The sequence below is a fragment of the Carlito syrichta genome, unplaced genomic scaffold, assembly GCF_000164805.1.
Source record: "Carlito syrichta isolate Samal-C Ts95f unplaced genomic scaffold, Tarsius_syrichta-2.0.1 Scaffold290134, whole genome shotgun sequence".
Taxonomy (NCBI): Eukaryota; Metazoa; Chordata; class Mammalia; order Primates; family Tarsiidae; genus Carlito; species Carlito syrichta.
In genome coordinates this window covers 446,604-461,647 of record NW_007234230.1, presented here as the reverse complement: position 1 = coordinate 461,647, position 15,044 = coordinate 446,604, and the positions used below count along the sequence as shown (strand labels likewise).

Below are 15,044 nucleotides of genomic sequence, written 5' to 3'. Positions count from 1 at the left end.
GAACCCGCGGGCTCAGGCAATCCACTCACCTCAGCCTCCCAAAGGCGTGGGATTACAGGCTGAGCCACCGAGCCCAGCTAAAACAGGCAGTTTTAATGGAGACCTGTGGAAAGCTCTTGGGGCCGCCCATGGTATGTGGTGTCCTGCCTTCTTGAAGTCCTGCCTTCTTGGAGCCTGGCCACTAGGATCCTGCCTGAAGCCTGTTGGTTGTCTGTCTCCTCTCTTCTGGCCAGACTGGTGGCCCACCTGGTTCACTCTTTCTCCCCGCCCCTTGGGATCCCTGCCCCCAGGCAGGAAGTGGAACTGGCTGTATCTTCCAGGAGATTATGCAGACTGGCCCAAGGGTGATCATTCTGGCACTTCCCAGCACTCGGTGACTCCCAGGTCATCCCTGTTCCATTATGGCCTTGAGGGACTCAGGGGAAGTTCGTTCCCAGAAACTGTACTTTGTCTTCCATCTGGGTGTCTGTCATCTGGGAAACCATTGTAGTCTAACGTTGCTGTGGTATGAGGGAGGAGGACTGAGGCCTTTGCCTCCTTTTGTCCTGAGGTCATTTTCAAAAGTTTCCAGCCTCTGCCAGTCTCCGAGTTTACTGCTGTTAGCCTGAGTTGTAAATCCTGGTTACTCATTTGGAATACCTGGGTGTGCTTTACAAAGTACAGATGTCCAGATCCCCTTCCCAACGACCCGACTCTGGAGCCCGCTGGGTGCTTCTCTTTCCATTCTGCACTCACAGCGTCCTCACTTGGGTAGCCTGAAATCTGCCAAGATGGCAGTGTTTATACCGTGGAAATCGGCAGACACTTCAAATTGGGTCTCAGAGAGCTGGTTGCTAGAAGGTTACCAGCCCACCACTAGGCCAGGGCATCAATATTTTTAAAAAGCTCCCACAGCGATTGTCATGTGTTGCCCGTGTTGAGAATCACTGGCCCTGAGGCGTCCTGTGATAGGCATGGGGAGGTTTATGTTTACTGATAATAGCTAACAGTTATCTAGCCCCGATGGATGTTAAACTACTGATGTGAATTAGCTCGCACACCCCTGACAACAACCCCTGAAGGAGGATTATTATCCCCATTTTGTAGATGGTAAAAGTGAGGTCCAGGTAGGTTGTCTGGTGCCTGTCCAGGCCTGCACTGCTGGTTGGTGGCTGAGGCTGATTCCAGCCCAGGCCTGAGCTCCCAGGACCTGAGTCTGGTCGGGACCTCTTGGACAGCTGTGGTCAGTGCCCTGCTCTTCCTAGCAGGTTGGATGCAGAGTCCTGCTCTTGTCATTCAAGATGACTGTGGGGACTGAGCCTGGGAACCCCTCCCGCCTCCACCTTCTGTGTGCCAGTGTGGCATGGGCAGTTATCACGTGGGGCCACTGGCCACGGGCAGGTCTTCACCCAGCTTAGGTGGGATGCTCGCACTCTGAGCCGGACGGCAAAATGCAGACACTAACGGCTTCTGGTGCTGGCATGTGTTTTCTCGTTCTTCCAGTGGAGCACGACAAGGAGTTCTTCCACCCACGCTACCACCACCGAGAGTTCCGGTTCGACCTGTCCAAGATCCCAGAAGGGGAAGCTGTGACCGCAGCCGAGTTCCGAATCTACAAGGACTACATCCGGGAGCGCTTCGATAACGAGACGTTCCGGATCAGCGTGTACCAGGTGCTGCAGGAGCACTTGGGCAGGTGGGTGCTGGGCTGGTGCCAGGGAGGGGCGCCGTGCTTCCTACAGCTGCAGAGGAGGGCTGCGGTGGCAGTGGCAGTGGCTGCCAGGGGGTGGGGTGGGGACGGGGCAGGGTGGGTGCAGGGAAATCCTGGCGGCTTCCCCCGTGCAGCACCAGCTGCAAGCTGGCCCTGTGCCGATATCGTTTTTAAAAAAGGCGTGTGGTGTGTGATGTGTGTCATTGCTTCTTCAAGCTATGACTGTCAGTGAATCCAGGCCAGAGGGGCAGGAGGCCCGGCAGCCTGGGAATATTTGGCCTCGTGGTACTCATGGGTGGTCTAGTCAGGCACGGTGCTCAGGGGAAGGGGAAGAAACATGTTTGAAGGCCTGCTCTCTCCTGTTCATCACCCAAAGCCCAGCACGTGGTGTCAGGCAACCAGTGAGTGTGGCCACCTGCAGTAAAATGTTAGGGGGAAAAACCCAAACCGAGAACTCTTAGCTTTCTGGGAATCACCAGGTCAGGAACCAAACGTCTGTGTTGAAAGACTAATATATTGAGACCCTTGAATTCCAAGGTCTTGGGAAGGGCCAGGCCATCTGGCAACTGCATTCTGCAGTCCTGAGAGATAACTGAGGTTATGTGACTCTGTGACTGGATTGTGGACTCCTCAGGTTGCTGGAATTCTGTCGCCTAATGCCATGACATGGAATTTAATGGGAAAAGGTGGCATGGGCACCCCCTTCTGATGGACAGGGCAGGCATCTTCGCTGAAAAGGGGACTTGTGGGCACAGACCAGGGCAGAGGACTCAGCACAGCCACATTTGCCCAATGCTGGATTTTTCCAGGGTCATCTTTTTTTTTTTTTGAGTCAGGGCCTCACTCTGTTGCCCAGGCTGGAGTGCAGTGGCATGATCACAGAACCCCGCAGTCTCGAACTCCTGGGTTCAAGTGATCTTTCTGCCTCAGCCTCCTGAGTAGCTGGGACTACAGGCACATGCCACCATGCCTGGCTAATTTTTCTGTATTTTGTAGTGATGAGGTCTCAAATTTCCGGGCTCAAGCAATCCTCGTGCCTAAGCCTCCCAAAGTGCTGGGATTACAGGTGTGAGCCACCACACCTGACTCTCAGAGGTCATCTTAAATACCAGGAAAACAGTTCTTGAGTGTTTCCAGGGTTTTGCATTCGTTATCTTATTTCATATTCACAGTAGCCTTCTGAGCTGTGACTGGAGGGTCAAAGTGGTCTGAGGCCAGGGGTCGAGGCCACCTAGAAGATGGGACCACATCAGTGCACGAATGAGCCCAGGCTTAGGAAGCTGGAGCCCAGTCTTATAACAAATAATTCTTTCAAAAATTTGTTTTTGAATAGGCAAGAGACATTCATGGTGTAAAATTGGAAAGAAAGTTAATGTGGTGAGAATGTCCAGACTTGGGAGGCCAAGGCAAGAAGATCACTTGCACCCAGGAGTTTGAGTCCAGCCTGGGCAACATAGCAAGACCTCATCTCTACAAAAAATAAACAGATTAGCTGGGTGTGGTGGTGCGTGCCCATAGTCCCAGCTATTTGGGAGGCTGACGCAGGAGGATTGCTTGTGCCCAGGAGTTTGAGACCAGCCTGAGCAGCATAGTGAGACCCTATTGCTGCAAAAAAAATAAACAGATTAGCTGGGTGTGGTGGTGCGTGCCTTAGTCCCATCTATTTGGGAAGCCAAGGTGGGAAGATCGCTGAGCTTAGGAGTTCGAAACCAGCCTGGGCAACATAGTGAGACCTCATCTCTACCAAAAATAAAAAAGATTAGCTGGGTGTGGTGGTGCATGCCCATAGTCCCAGCTATTTGGGAGGCTGACTCAGAAGGATCACTTGAGCCGGGAGTTGGAGGCTGCAGTGAGCCATGATCATGTCACTGCCCTCCAGCCTGGCTGACTGAGAGAGACCCTGACTCAAAAAATACCTAAATAAAAATAAAAACAATCCAGTGGATGTGAAGGTTCCCAGGTTCCAGCGCCGAGGCAGCCCCTGCGGCCCGTTTCTTGACTCGCATCAGCAAGTGTATTTGCCTGTTTCTCTATGGTCACACGTGGAATCCCTCGTGCACTCATCCCTGCACCTGCTGCTCTCGTTGGTTGCCATCCCTCGGCAGTCTCTCCCTGTGGGTCCACACGGAGCGTCCCCACCTTTGAGTCAGTCCCGTCCCTCTGTGCAGCTGTGCCACCAGGTGTTTCCCAGGCATGTGGTGGCTTCTCTCTCCTGCGGTGACGGTGCCCTGAGGGTTCATGTCTATCAGTGGGTGAGGCTCTAGAGATGGAACGGTGGCACCTTTGGGGATGTTGCCGGTGGCTCCCTTTGGAGGTTTATCCGCGACTCCTTCCAGTAGCCTGGGGGAGCGGGGCCATGTCCCACGCGGCCTCTTATTAAATTGCCGATCCTTGTCGGCCGATGGGTGTCGAGTGGCATCACAGCATGGCTCATGTTTGCAGTGCAGGAGGGGTTCTGCCTCCTCCTGCACTGCCCTGCCGGAGAGGGTGGCAGACCTGCTGGGGGATGGCACGGGGAGACAGCTGTGGCGGTCACCTCTAAGTCTTCCTGAAGGCCCTCGTTAGCCTGGCCCTGCCTGTCCCACAGGCCCAACTATAAGAGGCATCGGGTTCAGTCTTGGGAGTCACCAGTGTCCACTGTGCACGCTGAGCGGCCCCCCAGGACTCTTGAATGAGCCCACGTTTTTGACCTTCTCCTAAAGCTGAATGATTGGGTGAGATGAGTGCCCAGAGCTGTTGGTCAGCAGCCCCTGCTGGGCCAACTGCTCACAGCCTGGCCCTGTCCACACCCGGCCTCCTGGCAGCCTCCCTACCTGCCTCCAAAGCTCTGTCACAGTCCTGACCTCAGGCCCTGAATGGGTGTGGCTGGACAGAGGGATCTGCTGGGGTCACCAGTGTGGCTCCTCTGGGGTCTCCAGGTGGCGGTGGATCTCTGAGGACGCCTCTGACATTGAGTGCCTCCTTCCTGTGACGAGAGCTGGTGGCCAGCATCCCTGGCACTGCCCTACCAGGGGCACGTCTGCCTGCTGTTCCCTCCTCCCTACACACCTGCCCTGCTTCATGCTGGGGAAGACCTGAGGCTTAGTGGTGGGCAGCCAGGTGTGGAGGGCAGAGGCGTGTCACCCCTGGGGAGACAGGATCCTGGGCTCCACTCATCTGAACTCCCATGAGCACATCTGTGCTGCCTGCTCTCAGGACCCGGCTCTGGTTTACACAGGCCGGGGCAGCGGGGCAGTGGCCTCGAGAAGCTGGCTGAAGGGTGTGCAAGGGTCCTGGGGTTGCTGTAACTGAACACCACACATCGTGTGGCTTGTCACCATGGATGTCACTCCTCTCTATTCTGGAGGCCAGAGTCTGAAAGCGGGTGTCAGCAGGGCCATGCGCCCTTGGGAACTGGTGGGGCAGGACCCTGCCTGGCCCCTTGCGGCTTCAGGTGGTGGCCGTGTTGGTGTCCCCTGCTCAGCTGCCTATCAGTCTCTGCCTCTATCACCACATGGCCCACCTTGGCATGGCGTATCCCTGGCCCCCTTCCTCTTCTTACATGGTCAGGGGCTGTCCTCCTCCAGTGTTGCCTCCTCCAACTAATTGCAACTGCAAAGACTCTGCTTCCAAATGAGGCCACAATGACAGCCACTCAGGGTTAGGACTCGAATCTGTCTTTCTTATGGGTCCAGTCCCAGAAGAGGGTTACAGAGGATGGCAGTGAACAAGCAGACGTGTGAACTGCCTCTCCATTGGCTGGGTCAGGTGGCAAGTTGAGTGAGGTTGAGGTGTCATCCATGGCTTTGGTGAGTGGGGGACGTTTAATGACAAGATGGACCTGGCAGTCGGGATGGGGAAACCATGTCTCGGGAATAGCAAGGGCTGCTTCCTAAGGATGGAAGGGAAGCCGGACCAGGTAAGCAGCTTAGTCTCCACTTGGAAACAGCAGCCTTCATCTAGTGGCTCCAGCCTCCCGGCTGGGCCTCCACAACTCCTCATCCTTCCTGCTGTTCCCGTGGGAACCTGATCCCATCACGGCTTGGGGTGGCCACCTCTGCTGTCCCGCCTGAGGTCCCTGGGGCAGATCTGGCATCCCTGTGGTTGGGAGGGGCACAGGTGCTACGGGTGTCCTCGGACAGGCTACCGACCACGAGCAGCTTGGGCTTGGGAGCCCATCCTAGTGCTGGGGCTTCTGATGTGCTGGGAGATGCCGCCCCCTGCCAGCAAATGTCTGATCACCTGCTGCTGCCGTGCATGGTGCATTAGCCAAATGTAAGTCCCTGACCTCGCAGCTCAGCGGAGGCCATGACTGCTGCGGAGGCCATGATGGCAGGTGGGAGGTATGCGGAGCTGGGAAGGGTGCAGAGAACGGGGCTGCCTCCTTTGGAATTCTAACTCTCTTTCCTGTGCCTGAGACGGGAAGCATAGCCCCCATTCTTGAGAAGTTAAATGGTTAAACTTTGAAAAAAATTATTTATGCATGTTCTGGGCAGTCTGTTTTGTTTTTGAAATCGGAACCAAGATGCTCCCATTACGTAATTCCCCAGGTGGGAACATCCAGCTCTTAAGAGCACGGGTTTGAATCCTGCCCTCAGGTTCCTGTGTGGCCTTGGGAGAGACCAACCTCTCAGAGCCTCAGTTTCCATCTCTATAAGATGGGGATAATGAGTCTCCCTTTACGTGGCGGACGAAGGGAGGTAACATGCTTAGAGCAGCATCTGGTACACAGTAGGTGTTCAATAAATGGTTGCTGATACTGGGATCGTCATCCTTGTAGTAGGAAGTACAGAGAGAACTTAGGAAGGTAGAGAGCTCCAGCGTCGTGGCCTCGCTGCTAAACCCCTCAGTCCTGCCGCATCCCGCGGGGCACAGTGCTCTCGGCCTGCCCATTAGGAGATGTCCCTTGCATGTCTCCAGCCAGGGGCCCTGTTGTCTCCTGGCAGAAGGCCTCCTGGGGTCCCCTGCCCCCGCCAGGGAGCCTCCTGGCCCTGCGCCCTCCCACGAGCTCTGCCTGAGCTCCAGGAAAGCCCTGGCGAGCCAGGTGGGGCTAGCCGACTTGGGGTGGCCTCAGCGTCCTTCCTCCTGTGGGACTCACTTTCCCCGAGTGCTCTTGATCCCTTGAAATCCAGATTAAATTCCCATAATGAGCCCAGCTGGAGCCCTCCGAGGCCCTCCACCCCGCTTGAAGTGCAGTCCCAGCAGCTGGAAGGACGCCCGGAGCTGCCTTGGCCGGTGCTTGAGCGGGGCTGAGGGCAGGCCTGGGTCGGTGGCCCTGGCTCCTGGGGCCTTGCCAGGGTGAGGGGTGAGGGTGGCGAAGAGATCGGAGGACCTGGGGGCCCAAGGCCAGACCGGCTGGGGCCTGGCTTCCGGGAGCTGAACTCGCTCCTGTCCCTGTGGGCGCAAATTGAGGCTTTTGCGGAAGGGGAAGGGGGTGTTCGGGGCAGGGTCATTCATGAAGCTGGCATGGGGTGTCTTCACCATCCCTCCTCCCACATGTCCCAGGCCTGCTCCCTCGTGTAAGTCTGCCCCAGATACAGGGGACTTAGTAGTGCTTTGGGACAGTCTCTGAGACCCCCCCCCAGGGGGCTGGGGCCAGCCGGAGCCACAGGGCCCGTCCCAGTAGAGTCAGTGGCCACCCAGGTCAGGATGATGGCGGCAGTTGGATGGAGGGATCCCTGGATCCACCTCGGGGACTTGGCTGCCAGGAAGGTGATCTCAGTGTGGTTTCCAGGGCCAAGGTTTGGGTCACTCCGAGGACGAGGGAGCTGTCCCCCACCTGTCCCTGCTACATGAGACGGTTGGCGGAGGAGGCCGAGGTTGGCCCCAGTTCCTTTCAGCCAGGCAGGGTGGTTGTCTTCCCCAGGCTGGATGGCTGGTTCCGATTCAGTGGTCCTGGGGGTGAGGGAGACTGAGTGTCTGCGTGTTTGACAAGCTCCCAGGGGAGGCCCTGATGATTGTGGTGCCAGGGCTGGGCACGGCAGGAGGAGCCCAGGGTAGCCTCCGGGAGGCCAGATTGGAAGCTCCTTGCCTTGTCCACTCCTGGGGACTTGGGAGGTGGCGGCCAGCCCACTCCATTTGGGACTTGGTAATAAGACGCTGGGTGGGCTTTGATGTGACGTTAGCCACCGTGAGCGTGTTTGGACAGAGTGACACCGTCACGCTCTAGAGCATGTCCCTGCCCCTGTGGCCGAGACTTCTTGTCACTGAGTGCTTACTGTCTGCAGCTGTGTGCCAGCCATTTCATTTTTGCCACGTGCTTCAGAAACGATCCCATGTAGACTTGTCCCCATCATACCAGTGCAGAGACTGGCCCAGGGAGGGGAAGCCACTTGCCTGAGGGGACACAGCTGCAGAGCGGCAGAGGTGGGGCTCGAACCCAGGTCTCAGATCCCAGCGCTCGCCCTCAGCCATGGCAGCGCCTCAGGCCCCTCCTCGTGTCAAGTCCTCAGCCGGGCCCACATGGGTCCTTGACTGAGCGTTAGAACCATGGAGACTTTTAAACTCCTGGTCCGTGGGGGTGGGGCCAGCATCAGTGTTTGTTCAAAACTCTGGGTGGTTCCCTGTGTGCCGGGCTGTGAGCAGGTGGCTGGGACTGCTCTCGGCTCTGGCCTGGCGCTGGCATGTGTACCCAAGGGATGGGAGGGGAGAGATTCCTCTCGCATGGCCCATGTTCCATGTTCTCTGGCTTGGTCTCCCAGAGACCGTTTTCCTCCTGTGGCCCTGAGCCCCAGGGGTGGGCCCAACCACGGTTGTGGAGATCCCTTTGGGCTCCAGCTCTGGGCTTCCGGAAGCTTCTGGAACCTTCTGGCTGCTCCTGGAGGCCTACGTGCCTGGTCCCGCGTCTGCTGGCCTCCACCCCTCCATACTACACCTCAGCCCCAGGGTGTGAGCTGGGGCAGGCTGCCTTCTCTGGATGTGCCTGGTCAGCTTCCTAAGGAGCCTCTTGGAGGATGAGGATGGGACGTCCTGAAGGTCAGAGGACAACAGCCCATGGAGCTGTGGCACGTTTCCTGTGGCCTCTTTCTCCTGGGCCCCTCTCCAAATGCCAGCCCGGAGTGGCTTGAGCAGGAGGGACGGGCCCTTGATGCTTCTTGGTGCCCTTGGGATCCTCTCAGATCTGCAGGAGTCACTCTGGAAAAAGCCACCCAGCAGGGCAGAGACGAAAAACCTCCATGTCCAATTCCATTAGTGCTGGAAACATGGTCGGTGTGCTCTGCTGGGTTCCCGGGGCCACATGTTGTCACTCTCCTGCCTTGTGGTCTGAGGCCGTCTGGTGGGCCTTGTGGCTTTCTTCGTCTCTTTGCTTTCTAGTCCTCCCATCATTCATCCCAAGCCTGGCTTTCTGGGGGCTCCGGTTGTTGAGTGCTCTCCTTCTGCGTGAGGAAACTGAGGCAAAGACAAAAGACTCTCCCAGCCTGTCCCTGCCACCTTGTGTGGTGAGGCAATAAAGTTGGGCTTTGGAGCCATGTCTGGAGAGGCCTCTGGTCCACTGCTGGAAGCCGTGTGGACGTGAGCAGCTCACGGACCCTCACGGGCCTCACCGGGTCGTGTGGCAGAGCTCTGAGTACCGCGGCCAGCACGGGCAGTGACAGGCGTCCGGGGCCTGTCTTGTTGGCTGTCTATCGTCGCGCCTGGAGCCTGGCGCGTCATCGGCCCTCAGTGAGACATGTGTGAAGGGGTGAAGGAAGGACTGGCCTCCCTCAAGGTTGTGGCTTCCCAAGTCACAGTCGGCCCTTCGGGTCCGCTGGCCCGGGCCCAGTCGCCGCAGGTACCCACTGATTGGGCAAGTGGCAGCCGGCAGCCTTGTCCTGGGGCGGGCCCTTCTGTCCCCACAGACGTTCCAATGCACTCTCTCCCCAAGAACTGAAACCCGAGAACGTCTGCTTGCAGTCTTTCTCCTGCATCTGAGCCCAATTTCCAAAACGTGGAAATTGCCTGTAATGAGGGTACTTTTCGATGCTGTGGGAGCCCCCCGTGATGATGATGGTCGTGCTGTGTGGGGCCGCGTGCCCGTGTGTGCCCCTGGGTCGGGTGGTGCTGGCTTGCACAGGGGCGTCATTGGCGTGTGGACCGTCCTGGGCTCCCTGTGCTGGAATGTATGGAGTTGGCGGCCCTCGTGGGGCTCTCCGGATAACTTGACCCAGTACTCATTTCCAAAGGCGCTTCATGCTTGGCCCCGGCCTCGGCTCGCCCAAAGGAGCCTGTTTCTCCAAATGTATTAACATCTGCGTTTCCAGTCAGGGCCTGTAATTGCTTTAGCCTTTTTGGCAGGAGACGAAGAGAATTAATGTTTTTCACTTTGGTCGTGAGCAGCCATCTGTAGCTGCTCAAATCCAGCCGCTGAGGATGGGGACTTGGTGCTCCAGGAAGATGGTGTTGTAAAGGCTGAAGATGCCGACGGTTATCCCAAGTTCAATCAGAAGGAGGCATCGGGTGAGCGCCTGAGGGTCTTCTCGACCTTGGCCCTTCCTCGCTGTCCACAGCCACGTTCTGCTTTGTCCCCGACATGGGCTCTCCATTCTGCCACCCCAAGGATGGAGAAAGGGAAGCTCCCTGCCCCGGCACGCGTGCCACCACAGCTCCCCCCGGGAACCGAGGCAGGCATTGCTAATGGATCCCAGCGCTCCTTCCTGCTGGGTCTCGCTTTTCCTGAGTCCTTGGGACAGCCCTGCCAAGAGAGGCAGCTGCCATCAGGGGAGCCTGTCAGCCGTCTGTGTCGGGTCAGATGTCTCTGAAGCCTTTCCAGGAAGTCTAGTGGGAGCAGGGACTGTGGGACTGCCAGGGGGGAGGTGACAGAGCCGGGCCAGGCAGAGTCCTTGGAGGATGACTTTGGCTCACTCCTACAGGAGGTTCTAGAAACCGTGGTCCGGGTGAAGGGACCGAAGCGTTTATACCTTGTTGTTGAGGGCAGAACCTCTCAGCTAGGCATCGCTGATGTCTGACACTGGGTCATGCTTTGTGCGGGCTGTCCTACGAGTGGCAGGATGTTTAGAGCTTCCTGGCCTTACCCACTAGAGGCCAAAGAGCATCCCGTCCATGCTCCTGGGTGTCATGGCTGGAAACGTCTCCAGACTCGGCGTCCCCAGGGGCAGAATGGCCCTGCATGAAAGGCATGGGGGGTTAGGGTCAGTGTGTCATGTCCCGGGGGCGTCCATTCTGGGTGAGTGCCCGCCCAGGTCAGAGGGTCCTGTGAGGAGAGCTTTTAGGTGGGGCTGCAGAGCTGACCCCACTGGCGGGGAGCCCCCCGTCTGTTTCCCACCCCCATTCTTCCTGCTCACCCCTGCCTGCCCCACAATGCCAGCAGCTTCAGCTGCTGTCAGAGCTCCTGGGAGCACGCTGGAGGAGGAAAATGCAGATTCTCAGGCCTGGCCTCGCCAGCAGACACGGGGGCCAGAAGTTGTGGTTGTGGATGTTGATAGACGAGTTCCCAGGACTGTCCAGAGCTGGCAGGGCCAGCGCAGGATTGAGATGCGGGGACCCTGGTGTAGGGCGTCAGGGGGCCCTCAGGACAGCAGTGCCCAAACCGAGCATGGGGTCTGCAGGGTGGGAAGCTGCCCAGCCCCACAAGCTCTCTGGGTGGAGACATCGCTGAGATCTGGGTAAGTGGGAGACCCCTCATCTGGACCTCAAGATTCCAGCCCCCTCAGAACAGGGGCACGTATCTTTCCGCCCAGGCCCATCTCCACTTCCAATCCCCTATACGCACAATCATGTGGAAACGCACACGCAGGAACACGCATGGCCCCATGGAGACAAACACTTGGAGACACAGACACACAGGAACAGACACAGACACATGGAAACACACGCAGGAACGGACACATGGAGACACAGGCACACAGGAACATGCACAGACACGTGGAAACACAGACACACAGGAACCGACCTATGGGGAGACAGACACACAGGTACAGACACAGATGTGTGGAAACACACAGGAACAGAAACGTGGAGACACACACACAGGAACATGCACAGACACGTGAAGACACAGGAACAGACACGTGGAGACACAGACACACAGGAACAGACAGACACAAGGAGACATTCGCAGACACACTCGCTGACACTCTGTCCCATTGGTGACCTCTCATGAGTGGGCACTCTTGCTGTGACGAACAATCTCGGGTCTGTTTTTATGAAAACCATTGCTTTCTTTGGGATCCCCGTTTCCGTCCTAACGCCCCTTCTTCGGGGACCCCACCCAGGACGCCGCACATCATGGGACTGTCATGGCTCCAGGCCCCTGGCTTATGTGTGTTGGCAGCTCTGCATGCCGGGTGACCTTGGCTGTGGAGCTGACACGTGGTCCCTCCCACTGTTGCTCATCGTGTTGAAGATTTAATCGGCAGGTGGGGAAAGATGCCCCATTTTAAGTCCTCCCCAACTCCCGCCTCTGCTCATGGGCAGCAGGTGGTCACTGTTGCGGGCCCCCAGCCTGGAATCCTGGTGACTTCAGGACTTTCGGGGTCCCATCTTGGATAACACTGACCTTGGTCCTGAGGAGCTTCTTTCCCCTTACCTCCCCGGGGACCCTCTAGGATGGCACCGGGGGCAGAAGCAGAGTCCCCCTTCTCCCTGGGGAGTTGGGGGTGGCCCAGGTGGGGTGTGGAGGAAGTGAGCGGTGGGGGGTGTCAGGGTTCAAGTGCGGCTTGGAGCTGGCACTGGGGGCCTCCTGGACCCTGCTCAGGGGCGCTGTTCATTGTCACCCTCGGGTCCCACAGGCCAGCCCAGGTGCAGGGGGAGGGTCTGTGACCCTGGCTCACCCATCCCAGCTGCCCCATGGTCCCTGTGGGGGGGCCACCGGGGGTTGCCATGACCTGGGTTCCATCTCTCCTCCAGCTACGACGAGTAGCCTCGCCGGTGGCACGGAGACAGGCTGCGCATGGCCTCGAGAGGGACCCTTGGTCACAGACCCCGATACCCTCTCAGGCCTCACCTCTCCTGACTGGGACACCTCCCAGGGTGCTGTCGGACCACGGAGGAGGCAAGAGCAGGACGGCCCCATCCTTAGGGGGCAGGATCGGAGTGGGAGGACTCCCAGACCCCTCAGTACAGGAGCACAGCCCCTCCCCTTCAGGTGTCACCTTGGAGCATGGCTTCATGGGTCCTGATGGTGGGTCCCTGAATCCTGGTTGTCTGGAGTGGGCTGGTCCCACCCGCACATGGCACTTGGGTCTGGGTCACCTCTCGGACACATCCCTGCAGTCCTGACTCAGTACCTGCTCTGGGTCCCCGAACCCTGATAGCCAAGTGTGTCACTGCAAGGGCCTCTGGAGGACTCCTGCAGGGCAGAGGCATTGCCGTCGCAGCCCCAGGACCCGGGACCCCGTACGTGCTTCCTAAGTGCCAGCTGCTATCTTGGCCTCCGCCCTCCTGGCCTCCTCTGCTTTAAGGATGTTGCCATTGGAATCAGGCTCAAACACCCCCTCCATCCTGTTTCTGGATGCTTCCACCCAGCCCCTGTTATTGAAAATCTGGCATGTGGCGATGGCACCCCTTGCTCCTGTCTGCGGGCTCCGCTGTGGAAGCCGTTTCCTCCTGCCCTCGTCAGGCTGCCCTGCCACTGTCAGTCCCGACCCTTGGAAACTTAGAACACCCTGTGGGTCAGAAAACAAGAAAGAAGAAGCGGGTGGGAAAGAAGGCCCGGGAGGGAGGCCGGCTTGCGGTGTGTCCTCCTTGAGCGTTGGTGGAAGAGGCCAGATTTGCCTCCTTCTATTTTGGTCTGGACCTGGCGGCTGGAGGAAATGGGGCAACCTGGAAAGGCTAGAGAGACTTCCAGACCCGGCCACCCCTCCCTCAGGGTGTGTAACAGGGCAGTCAGGCGCCAGGACCCAGGGGTGAGGGGGGGTGCGGGGTTGGGAGAGGCTGTTTCTGGAGGTCTCTTGAGTTGTTCTAGAAAGCACTTACTGCTTCTCCTTTGATGTTATAAACTGGAGAAGCTCCTGCTCATGCAAATCCTCAGGAGACCCCAGTGCAGTCTCCTGTGTGCTGGGGACCGGCCATGTGCGGTGTACATGCTGGGGCCCTACTGTGCGCCAGGGATGTGCTGCAAATCTGCTGTGCGTTGTGCATCTGCTGGGGACCTGTGTTCATTCTGGGGACCTGCCTTGCATGTGCTGGGGTCCTGCCCTGTGCTGTGCACGTGCTGGGGACTTGCTGTACGCATGTTGGGGACCTACTATGCCCATGCTGGGACCTACTATGCATGTGCTGGGAACCTACTGTGTGCCGAGTGCATGCTGGGGCCGGGCTGCTGCAAAGTGTGTGAGCTAGGGTTGGTTCTTGCTGTCAAGGAGCCTCAAATCTGGCAGGAGAGAGGATATCCCAGAGAGCTGTACTAGTCAACTCCAACTCCAGTCCAAGTGCCCAAGGCGGGTGTGGGCCTGAGGGGGCCCATGAGGATGTTGGGGTCGCTTTCCTGGGGCTCCAGGACAGACAGGAGTGATGGTGGTGAAAAGATAGGGAACCATGTTGCAGGCAGCGGGAACAACGTGTGCAAAGGCGGGAGTCTGGGAGGGGGGCTGGGCAGGGAGTGTGGAGAGGGGACTGGCTAAGTCCCAGGATGCCCCTGGCTGTGACTCCCGCCTCCTCTCTGTCCCCAGCTTCCTGGTTTGGACCCTCAGCTTCAGTCTTCACTGCCAGGCGCAGCAGGAAGCTCTGGCTTGTTATCCTGAGACCTAATCAAGGGTCTAGGGCAGGGTAAGCATTGTTCAGCCTCTGCGGGGGGCAGGGGAACCCCGATTTTGCTCTGGGGAGGAGTGTGGTGTGCCCCAGAGGTTGACCCAGGGATGGAGTGGCCCCGAGGTTCCTCTAAAGTGGGGAGTGGGGTGACCCTGAGGTTCCTTGGGGATGTGCAGTGATCCTGAGGTTCCTTTGGCATGGGGTGACCCCAAGGTTCCTCAAGGGTGGGGAGGTGGGGTGACCTCTACGTTCCTTTGGGGGTGGGAGTGAGGGGTCACCCCGAGGTTCTTCTGGGGGTTGGGGATGTGGGGTGACCTCCAGGCTCCTCTGGGGTGGTGGTGGGGGTGACTCTGAGGTTCCTCTGGGATATGGGGTGACCTCAAATTTTCTCTGGGGATATGGAATGACCCTGAGGTTTCTCTGGGATGTGGGGTGACCTCGAGTTTCCTCCTTGGGATGTGAAGTGACCCTGAGATTTCTATGGGGTGTGGGGGTGAGGGGTTGGGTGACCCTGAGGTTCTGCTGGGGTGTAGGGCGACCCCAAGATTTCTCTGGGGGTGGGGGTGCAGAGTGACCCCATGATTGCTCTGGAGTGAGGGGTGACCCTGAGGTTCCTCTGGGGTGGAGGGTGGGGTGACCCTGAGGCTTCTCGGGGATAGGATGCGACCCAGGTTCCTCTGGGGTGGGA

The 15,044-nt window shown here is 58.3% G+C and overlaps 1 protein-coding gene across 1 annotated transcript in view; it reads left to right on the top strand.

Moving 5' to 3' along the window:
- BMP7 (bone morphogenetic protein 7) overlaps positions 1–15,044 on the top strand; it is an 84,370-nt gene that overhangs the window by 32,514 nt on the left and 36,812 nt on the right. The window contains exon 2 of the mRNA XM_008054404.1: positions 1,483–1,675. Within this exon, the coding sequence (XP_008052595.1) occupies positions 1,483–1,675 (193 nt within the window). The remainder of the gene's footprint in view (positions 1–1,482; positions 1,676–15,044) is intronic.